Source organism: Sinocyclocheilus anshuiensis, unplaced genomic scaffold (genome assembly GCF_001515605.1).
Source record: "Sinocyclocheilus anshuiensis isolate Anshui unplaced genomic scaffold, SAMN03320099.WGS_v1.1 scaffold560, whole genome shotgun sequence".
In the NCBI taxonomy this organism is placed as follows: Eukaryota; Metazoa; Chordata; class Actinopteri; order Cypriniformes; family Cyprinidae; genus Sinocyclocheilus; species Sinocyclocheilus anshuiensis.
In genome coordinates, this window is record NW_015554116.1 from 1,029,398 (window position 1) to 1,040,756 (window position 11,359).

Sequence of the window (11,359 nt, forward strand, 5' to 3'; positions counted from 1 at the left end):
AGCTGCGCCCCCCCCCCCTTCCTTTTTTTGGCATCCCTGCTAGCAACGGCAAGGTTGGGGGTTCGATAGAGGATGGTCTTGTGGCAGCAGAGGGATGCTAACAGATAGCTTTCTCTGGGAATTATAGACCTCCTTGAGTACAGTCAGTAAGGACAAAGTTGCGTAAGTGTTGTCTGTTTATTGTCTTTTTTTTTTCCAGTCACCCTTTTTTGTCATCACATTCAGTTCAGAACTGCAAGCTCACCACTCAGCTAAAATATGAAATTGTTTCGCCACGGGGCTTGAACATTCAGTGGCAGTGCAGCTGTGCAGGAAACATTAGCTGTCATTCTCGTAATACCTTTGTATTTTATGAGCTCCTCTAGTTGTAATTATGTCTAGCAAACTTGTCAGTAAAACTGGTGAAGATCTACATTTGTGATTGTGTTAGAGCAGACTCAGGCGATGATATCTTTCCAGGGGAATGAAATCCCCCCCCTCCCGGAGTCTCTTAATTTGTTCCTGTTTGTTGCACCATGTCAGCTGTTGTGAGGGAGGGTCCTGGCTAACTGAAATGCCTGGCAACTGTAACCAAGGGACAGGCATTGCTGCGCTTGGGCACTGGTCTGTGTAAGTGGCTTAAAGCAGGAAGGAAAACGAGAACGAGGGATAATAAAACACGGAGCTGTAGGAGACAACGGGAGAGATGGAAGTCTTTGATTATTTTTGAATGGGGAAACATCTTCAGGGTGTGCAGGAAGAGGAGGATAATGAAAAAAGAGGGAGAACATTGGAAGGAAAGAAAGAGAGAGAGAGAGAGAGAACAGTGTGCTGGGAGGAGTTGTGTGAGAAAGAGGACCTCAGGTGCCGCCAAAAGGGGGAGGGAGGAGAGTTACAGCGAGCGAGAGCGGGAGAGAGAGGGGAAAGGAAGGAGGGAGCGAATATGATCGAGAGGCACAGTGGAAGAGAGAGCGAGACTGTGAAGGGGGAGAGGAAACTGTGAGCCACTCACAGCATCTCTGAGCACCAGCAGTGAGGTGCTGCTCTCTTTTCCTCGGCTGGTTTCTGATTTGCCACACAATTTGGAATAGATCTGTTCAAAGTCTTACTGTTCTCATCTTTTTACTTGAGTTCTTAATTTCAAAGTGCGTTTTGCACTGTGCACGCTCCAGGGAATTGCTGTCAACCTGCTTTGGCTCACAGATCACCGAGAGCTGACAAGGACAGAAGCGGTACGCAGATCTTCCAATTTTGAGGACGGACTGAGTATTTTAGAGGAGACTTTACAGAATGTGTCACAAAGAAGTTGGAGAAGAAGGAACGAGGTCTACCTCAGAAGGAAGGAAGCTGGGCATGTACAGCTAATCAGATGTAGAGGTTGGCATGCCATGTGATGTGCAAACGGTGGATTGACACCAAGAACATGTGGATTTAATACCTGTCCTGATGCGATCTGTGGAGACACCTTCACATAAGCAGCTATATACCTGTTTCGGAAAAACACAGGTCTCTCCTTTTTTACGTGACATGCTTTTATCTGAGGCACAGTGAAAGTTCATGAAAAGTAAATGGATTGGGAGCAAATAAGACCGAACCTGTCGCTGTGGCCCCCCCAGGACACAATCTTGAAATTTTGATTAGTTCCGTTTTGCCTCACTCAGACTCCCGCAAGCTATGAGCGGTGTTCTGCGCAGCAATAGCTCTGGCAACTCTCATATGCTGTTCTGTGTTTGTCTAGAGTGTCTGTGTTTTGATTCGGACTATAGAAACCCAAAGGGGGTCGAGACAGTGGCCAAGAGGACAGTATTACAGAAGCAAAACATGGTTCATGTTATTGTTTGGTGACAAACTAATATGAACAGATTTTTTGGAGACTATTACAACTCTTGAAATTCAATTTTTGTGGACTCAGGAGAAGGTATGACCCAGGAACTTTCTTCATATATATTTTGTTACCTTTATTGGTTCTTGTCTTAATCCTTCTTATATTGTCTTATCTGGTCACAGGAAACGGTTTGATCTTCATTTCCTTATCCCACAACCCCTTCTACAATCCTGCACATTTTACCCTTAAGAGGACGCTTAAGGAATAGGTCGACTTCACTGCGGGTGCTGTGGACAATATTGCCAACTGGCCTTCAGCACAGATATGCAACCCTTTTGTTTCCAGCAGCCATAGTTTTGTTTGCCGAGGAAATATCTCTCTCTCACAATTACTAAACTGCTCCTAAGCATGACTGATTTCAGAGGAGTGCTAGGCACCTTTTTTTCTTCTCCACACGGACTGTATTGATTTTTGCCAATGCTCAATTCATTGAGTTCCAGCCATGTGAAAGACCGAGGTAAAGGGGAATAGGCAGAAGATTGAGATCGAGAAAGCACGGACACGGGATCACGTTGCAGGCCATCTGCACTGCGTTTCGGACAACGGAACCTTATCCAAGTGGACAAGGTCCGGGACAATGAACCGGTCGGAGCTGATCGAACCGGTCCCCAATGTAAACAACAGCCTTAGCGGTCACTTCGGCGTGTCCCTAAACCACTCCTGCCCCCTAGGCTGGGGGCAGAACAAGGTCGTGGAAGCTTGCGTCTTAGAGACTGCGGTCATTGTGTTGCTGACGGTGCTCATCATTGCTGGAAATTTAACGGTGATCTTTGTGTTTCATTGTGCCCCGTTGTTACACCACTACACCACCAGTTACTTCATCCAGACTATGGCCTACGCGGATCTGCTGGTGGGGCTAAGTTGCCTGGTTCCCACCCTTTCCTTGCTCCATTACCCAGCTGGTGTCCAAGAGCCCCTCACCTGTCAGGTGTTCAGCTACGTCATCTGTGTTCTCAAGAGCGTTTCGATGGCTTGTTTGGCTTGCATTAGCGTGGACCGCTATCTGGCTATTACCAAGCCCCTCTCCTACAACCAGCTGGTAACACCCTGCCGCCTTCGCTGCTGCATCGTTCTCATATGGATCTACTCTTGCGTGGTGTTTCTCCCATCTTTCTTCGGCTGGGGTAAGCCGGGGTACCATGGGGATATCTTTGAATGGTGTGCCCACTCTTGGCCCACTTCTGCACTCTTCACTGGCTTTGTTGTGTGCCTGTTGTACGCCCCTGCAGCCCTGGTGGTCTGTTTCACCTACTTCCACATCTTCCGCATCTGCCAGCAGCACAACCGAGATATCAGCGAGCGACGGGCACGCTTTCCCAGCCAGGAGATGGAAACTGCCGAAGGGGGCAACCACGCAGGCCACGGGCCAGACCGGAGGTACGCCATGGTGCTCTTCCGGATCACCAGTGTTTTCTACATGCTTTGGCTCCCCTACATTTTTTATTTCCTTCTGGAAAGCTCCCATGTGCTGGACAGCCCTGCACTCTCCTTCGTGACCACCTGGTTAGCAATTAGCAACAGCTTCTGCAACTGTGTCATTTATAGCCTGTCCAACAGCGTATTCCAGCTGGGGATGCGTAGACTCTCCCAGACGCTCTGCTCCTCCTGCTCTTTCAGCTCCTGCACTCATGATGACAAGGACTTTGGAGAGCCAAAGCCACGAAAGAGAGCCAACTCCTGCTCCATCTGAAGATCTCGAAGGGTTTCTTAGATCAGTCATACGCTGCTAAGTGTTGTTGCAATGGATTTTAATGTAATTGTAACTCTTGGTCGTTAGAAGAAACTACCAACAGTGAGGATGATGAAGTTGTCTAATAGTCATGTGATCTACATTCCCTTGTAAATATTAAGATAACACCTGCCTTGGTCCTGTAAATACCACAGAATGGTCACTGGCCACAACTTGTTTGACAACCTAGAGATATGCAGTTTTTAGAGCGTTTGTGAGCAAAAAAACAAAGCCAGGGGTGGGTTCAAAGCTCTCGCTTGTGATGGCTCTTTCCAAATATAGAGCACACTTGCTATTTTTAGATACATTACCCATGTTGCTGGATTGGTTGTTTTGATGTTTGTTGAATTAGTTTTGTGTTGCAGCTGTAACTGTAAAAACAGTTGCTTTACTAAACGATTAGAGCTTAAAGATCTTAACTAGCTGGGTCTTCTCCTAGTGGTTTTAGGGGACAGTGTATCTTGAATCTTAAATAATCACAGGCAATTCACGTCAAAAGTGATGTAGCAAAGGACAAACAGCTTGATCTGTTTATTTTTTCAAAATCTTCATTCTAGATCTGATCTTTTTGTAGGAAATCTTGAAATACCACATGTGCAGAATATCAACAAATGCCTGTAATAGTTTTGGACTGTAGTTTAGATCCCCAGTGGTGTAAAGCCTTAGCTGTTTGTAATTAGACCTATTTGCCTGCAGTGACCTTTTGAGAAACATGCAACACAGCATGTTTTATTTTTTAATTCATATTTTTGCCAGATCAGCTTTAACTTAACTTGACGTTCATATTACCTTAAGCTGAGCTTTTTTCACTCACTTTAATGTATGAATGTCCAAACGATTTTTGTCTAGTCTACAAATTGAATTTTCATTCTTACTCTGTTTTATCTCTCTCAAAGAGATGTTGTTTAATTAATTAATTTTTATTTATTTTTTTTAATGAGAGAGTTTTACACAGTTGATGGGAGAATATAATTGTTTTTCAAATTAAAATGCATGTACATTTTACAAATATTTTTTAAATACCCAAAAATGACATGCATAAATTTAGTTTTTCTTTTATTCTGTTCTAGTTTATACATTCCAATTCCAGTTAATTCATCCCAATTATTTTCCAAAGGTTTACTGATTTTCTGCACAGTTGTGTGACTGTCACAATATACTACTTGTCATATTTGTTTCTACAATTAGTATTTTTATGTTATTATGCATCAGCCATTATTTTTGTAACGATACAGAGAGTACAATATATGGCTGCTTCTTTTTGAGTTATAATACTTGGGTATTGTTTGGGGCAGCGTTAAACTCATTGCTTGAGTCTAGTATTGGTGGTTTAGTAAGAAACTGCTTTTTGTTGAAGATTTTTTTTGTGCATATTTCAGTTTGTTTATGCCTGTAAACTTTATTTGCTGATGGATGTTACAGCCCTGTACATGCTGAACTTCTCAGCTCTAAAAAAAAAAAATCACAATACAGCAACTAGGCTAGTTGATGTGCATTAGATAATGAAGAAAAGAAAAAGATAATAAGAATAGACCCTCTTTCAAATTAAATGGTGAGGCTGTTCTTTTTTTAATTCTTAATAACAACTTAAAGAGTAAATTGACTATTTATTTATTTATTTATTTTTCAATGGATATGAAACTGATAAAATAGCAGTATATTCCTGTATTCATTTTGCGGATGAACCTATAATGTCTCTGTCCATTTTTTTTTTCTTGATTATGAGAATAAAAGAGAATAAAAATACAATATATTTTTTTTTTTAGTTCAGAGATTTTTGTTTGTTTTTGTGAGACTCTTTGGTTTTGCTGTCGCTGCCAGTACAATAAACGTGAACCGTAAACACTGGTTTATAATGAGTGCATCTTTTGGATGTAGTTAATCTGGATTTCACTTAAATGAATTGAAGTTTTATCACTCCTCATTCTCCTTCTAATGCTAATGCGTAGCTTTCTCGGTTTCAGCATGTGATCCTGATTCCTGCTCCATCTCAGTGTACGTCAACTGACTGTGTAATGTTTCCTGATGGGTCCATAGAGTCTGGCCAGAGTTTAAGTTGCTCATGTCCTCTAAGGCTTCAGGGCAAACCAATCCTAGCACAGCGGCCCCGGACTGCACACACAGCAGGGCTGGCACTCGACGGCTGCCTCTAAAAAGGTTACAACTCCCTTCAGAAGGGAAATTATAAATGTGCAGTTAGAGCGAGGGGGAAAATGAAGTGACCTTTTTGAAATCTAATGAGCACATAAAATGTTTCCATGATCATGGGAGGCTTTGGACCTTGGCACCAGCATGAATAAAACATGAGTGCTCTCAGCGGTCACTAACAGTACGTCTCATTCCGCTTGCTTACACTTGTTATGTGACCTTAAAATGCGTACAACATCCTTCCTGTATCTTTATCATTACTCAACCCAAATACCTTTTCCTCTTTGATTTGATGTGACAATTTTATATCTGGCTGAGGTCTCATTGAAAAGCAGTGTCAGTCTTACTCTGGGAGATTTGAGAGCCTAGCGGATCTTAATGGCTGTGTGGAACGATGTTTGGCCGGCACAGCTGCTCCAGGGCACTGCCCTTTGCCAACATTGAAGGTAATGCATGCCTCGTCACAGACGCTGACAAAAGAGGGCTTGTTTTTTGGCAAATGTATTAGTACGGGTTGTTTCAGGCCGTTTTGTAGCTCTATTTTTTACCTCACAAAATAGCAGACTGTTGAAAGTTAATAATTGGCATTTGTGCACTGTCACTCAAGTTATTTGTGATTTGAAATGATCTTGAATAACCAATGTAATGGCCAATATTATAAGTCATTTTTAGTCTATATTTTATTTATAATTGATGCATAAGCTCTCAATGTGAGTAGTTTCTGAATTTGCTTCATTTGGGTTTATTTCAGTTACATGTTCAGTTTCTTTATGCACAAAATAAATTGTCTCATATATTATAAATTAAACAGGGAACCTTCTAACTTGGTACATTATGAAAACATTTATTTTAAGAATTAGTAACAGACCCCAAACTGGGCCCAAACAATACATTTTGTTTGTGAGTTCAGTATTTTTACAATAATTAAGTGGACCAGCTCAAAATCAGACTACACTGGTTGAGCTGTATGTTTTTGATTCACTCACTCTTCACAAAGACAATATCATAAGAGTCATATGAATCAATTGGACTACACTGCCTATGCTCAATGTTTTTGCGTGCAGCCTGCCACAGTTTGTGTCAGTGTTTTTTTTATATACACTTTTCTATCTCATTTTGTCCAAAATGAGTCTGTTAATTTTAAGAATTAACAACAGGGCCCAAACTGTGCCCAAATTATACATTTTTAGTTTGAGTTTTTATGATTCATGAAGTGGACCAGCTCAAAAGAGTCATTTGTGTCGGCGCCGATAGCCTCGTGGGCAGCACATTTACGTTTACATTTACGTTGTAATTTTGCTGACGCTTTTATCCAAAGCGACTTACAATTGGGGAAAACATAAAGCGATTCTTCTTAAAGAGGCAAACAGACACAGGAAGTGTTCGTAAGACCAAGTTTCAGGCATTGTTCAAATAAGTACAAGCTAGAAAGGGAAAGAATAAATAAATAGAAAGACAAAGTTTTTTTGTTTGTTTAATTTAGGATGAAGTCAAGTATTGTTGAAAGAGATGAGTTTTCAGCTGTCGCTTGAAAATTGTCAGGGATTCAGCATTCCGGATAGGGGTGGGAAGATCATTCCACCAGCCAGGAATGGTGAACGAGAATCGAAATGCAGCGCGTCGAAATGTAGCACCGTTGCGATTTGGGCATCCCGTGTTCAAGTTCCGTCTCACAGACCTTTCCCGATTCCATCCCTCCTCTCTCTCTCCCACTTCGCTTCCTGTCTAACTACGGTCTTATCAAATAAAGGCCAAAAAAAAAAAGAAAAGTCATTTGTTTGTGAATCAGACTACAATGGTTGAGCCGTATGTTTTTGATTCACTAATGCTTCAGAAAGAATCAGTTCATAGGGGCATTTGAGTTAGACTACACTACTCATGCTCAATGTTGTTGCATGCAGCCTGTGAGAAAGACACCGTTCTTGGCAGTATTTTGTTATACACAACTTTTTGTCTTATATTCAATTAAAGTCCAATTGCTGTTGGACTAGATTCAAAAGCCAGCACTGCCATTGAGTAAAAGATGGAATTTAAGAATCAATATGGTGATCATTCAAATGAGGGATTGCGATTAATTGAATCATAATATTTTACGCAGTCCTAGAATTGATGTGTAGCTTTATACCGATATAATATGTATACATTATTGCAATGAGACAGGACCGAAGATTTTTTTGGTGTTTTGTGGCTAGGGATGGGTATCGTTTACATTTCATCGATACCGATACCGGTACTTATCGATACTGTTATCGATACTATTTGGTGCAAAAAGATATGAAGTGAAAAGTTGTTGAAAATTTCAAGTTATTTTATTACTGCTGAACTTTAGCAACTGTATTAAAGTTCTTAAGTCAAGAGCAGTGAGTTATTTTTCTCTTTGTGTTTTATTTGATTAAAATTAAAGGAATAGTTCACCCAAAAATTTAAATTGTGTAATCATTTACTCGCTCTCAAGTTGTTTTAAACCTGAATGAGTTTCTTTCTTCTGTTGAACATAAAAAGTTATTTTGAAGAATGTGGGAAACTAAACAGTTGCTGTTCCCCAGTGACTTTCATATTTTTTTCATGCTATTAAAGTCAGTGGGGACCAGCAACTGTTTGGTTACCCACATTCTTCAAAATATCTTCTTTTGAGTTCAGCACAAGACTAAATAAAAATTAATACATGTTTGGTACAACATGACTGAGTAAATAATGACAGAATTAAAATTTTTAACTTTGTTTTAGTAAGCCTTTTTCTGCAAGCGTCTGAGAAAATGTGCGCGTCAGATTTCGCTCCCTTGATGACGTGGCAAAAGGATGTCATTATAATTTTACCTCCCCTTCATCTGTAAGTTTACACCCACAGTGCCATCATTTGATTTCGCAAGTGACAACGGCGTACAGTTCTAATGCCATGGCAAAAGTTTGAGCAAAACATGCTAACTGTTACTTGGTTAACTCATGTGTGTTTTTAACGTAAACTTGTGTGTGAATGAGAACTTTTTTACTCACATTAGTACTCACATGCTGTGACAGCCGCTTTCTGTCCGTGTCCTTCGGATGCGTGCCCTCAGAAAAACGTATATCAGACGTTTAAACTCATATGGTTTAAAGCGCATGATTTCAGCGTGATAAACATGATAATAAGAACCAAAACAGATGTTTTTAGCAGGTCCGAGCTGTAATGGCGCAGCTCTATTCTGGAAAAGGGGGCGGGGAGCAGCAGCTCATTTGCATTTAAAGAGACAGGGCCGAAAAACAGCGTGTTTCTGCTTCCACTCAAAATAGGCATTTTCAAAATGATATTATAAATGATCTGTGGAGTATTTTGAGCTGAAACTTCACAGACACATTCTGGGGACACCAGAGGCTTATATTACATATTGTAAAAAGGGGCATAATATGTCTCCTTTAAGAGCTTCACGCATCTGTTTTTCTCTCAACTGTTTACTTTCACTTTAGACATAATTAACTGTGTTTATATGTAAACCTTGTGTGTTTTTGACAGTATTAGCGCAATCAGACGATAACTAAGTAATCAGGTGCTGTTTGACCTGCCTTTTAGTGTACGGATGCTTCGGGTGTATGCTCTCTGAATAAGCACATGTTAGAACAGCACGCAAATGAAACGTTTAACCGGCAAGGCTTTAAAGTCAGAGTAAAGTAAATTCTTTATAAATTTCTTTATAACACATTATACATTTTAGAAATGCATTGCTGAAACATGTTACAAAGATTGTGAACTATGTAGTACTTAATTGTGGAGTTAGACCGTTAAACAGTTTTACAGCATTTTCGTGTTCAGGATTTTTTGGGCAGGGCTAAAATCATGACTCGTTGACGCAATGGAGCCACCGAGCATGGCCCCTCCCCTAACACTGTAGTAAGAGGTGTGTTCGACTTGAAGCAGCGGTGCGCAGACCAATCGGTGTGTGTCATCAAAGTACAGAGACCTATAGAGAGCAGATGGCTCCTTGCTTTCGAATTGCTCTCGCAGTACTTTAATGTCATATGCTGATTGTTCTGCACAGTGCTGCTTCAAGTCGAACATACCTAGTAACTAGAGCGCATTAGCATCAGTGGTTCGCCCACTCAATCGCGAGTTACTCTCATTACCGTTAGTTACGTCAGCCTACAGTTTTCTAGCTAGCTATGCCTTTGTCAAATAAATGCATAACACCTGGTTGCGATAATTTACAAAACAGCTCAGTCTCCTTATTTAAATTTATTTGCATTTGACAGTTGAGAGAGACGGCAGCGTTCCCGCGAGTGGGTGTGGTTTCAGCTCCATCAGCGGACACGCCCCCAGCGTTTGAGAGCAGAGAATACTGCTTAATTTTTCAAGGTTTTGATACCTTATTTTATTTACTTGGCATTTTTTTATCATTGAACTTTGGCTGGGTGGTTAATAACACATTTTTCTGTGGTGTGACAAACTCAGTCAGAACACATTTAATATTGCTTTACCCGGACTTTAAAGCACGCGGAAATAATGTACTTTTGTGATTGCGAATAAGTCTCGTGAGTGTAACTCTACCGAATCAACATTTGATGTGAATGGGTCTCGCGAGTTTCAGTTGAAGCTGGATCTGGAGCCGCGAGACAGCGCATAATACAGCGCATTGCTTGAGGTAGATGTATTTTGTTAGTACATTTTTCATTATATTACTAGTGTTGCCTCCTTTGTTCACTATTACACTACTGCATATTATATATATAGCGACTGATTGCACACAAACACACCGCACATGCGCATGGATATCACACGCACGTCGAGCAAACGTCGCCCGCATCATTCAGTGAAGGAAAATGACAAGCAGCAGCTTCTAATTCGTCGTTAACATTGAAGTATACGGAGATAAAACAACGCAAGTATCGATAACAGTATCGTTTGTCCTGAAGCTTATCGGTAGTCTGGTATTGGCCCAATTACGTACCGGTTCTCGGTATCCATCCCTATTTGTGGCTCTCCAGGTTTCAGGGTCTCATTATGGCTCCTCTCTGGTCGAGACTCTTGCTGATGCAGCCTGCACAAGAAAGCCTAATGTCAGCGAGATGCTGGCGCAGGTTGAGCTGAGGATAACTAAGCGCTGATCCCTATAGTGTTTTTTTAGACCACATTCTGGTCATGCTTCTGTCATGCCCCTGACCTTTTTTATTACACTTTCAGATCAAGATTTGAGGTTAGGTGCTAAAAGCAAAAACAGGCTTTATGCGACGCTCATGCAAATGTTAAGCATTTAAGCATTGCAAAAACACTGTTCTTTTTGTTAATACCATTGTGTTACTTGTTACTTTTGTTTGTGACTTAACTTATACACACACACACACACATATGAGTGAACATAACTTTTATATATATATAATTCATATAGTTAATCAATATCACAGGAAGAGTGCCGTTTTTTCTTAAAAAATCAGCATGGTTACAAATGTGTTATTGATTTTATACAACAGTTCAATAAACAATAAATTACTATTAAGAGACTTACATTTTAGTAACGTTTTGCGCTATTTCTGTGCTATTTTGCCAGCAAAAAACATTCCAAACACAGACACAGCACTGTTTTGCGTCTCTGAGCAACATGACGTTGTTTCATTCCTGAATGAATCAACCGTTTAAATGATTCGGTTCA

At 40.6% G+C, this 11,359-nt stretch overlaps 2 protein-coding genes across 2 annotated transcripts in view; both read left to right on the forward strand.

Moving 5' to 3' along the window:
* rabgap1l (RAB GTPase activating protein 1-like) overlaps positions 1-11,359 on the forward strand; it is a 104,943-nt gene that overhangs the window by 41,073 nt on the left and 52,511 nt on the right. The window lies entirely within an intron of this gene.
* On the forward strand, positions 510-4,080 carry LOC107669811 (probable G-protein coupled receptor 52). The gene is made up of 2 exons (XM_016462212.1): positions 510-1,897; positions 1,987-4,080. Exon 2 carries the CDS (start codon positions 2,442-2,444, stop codon positions 3,552-3,554), a length of 1,113 nt encoding a protein of 370 aa, XP_016317698.1. The 5' UTR covers positions 510-1,897; positions 1,987-2,441; the 3' UTR covers positions 3,555-4,080.

Bases quoted from the DNA above. Each gene is read 5' to 3' on its own strand.
- LOC107669811 (XM_016462212.1), top strand. From the start codon at position 2,442: ATGAACCGGTCGGAGCTGATCGAACCGGTCCCCAATGTAAACAACAGC.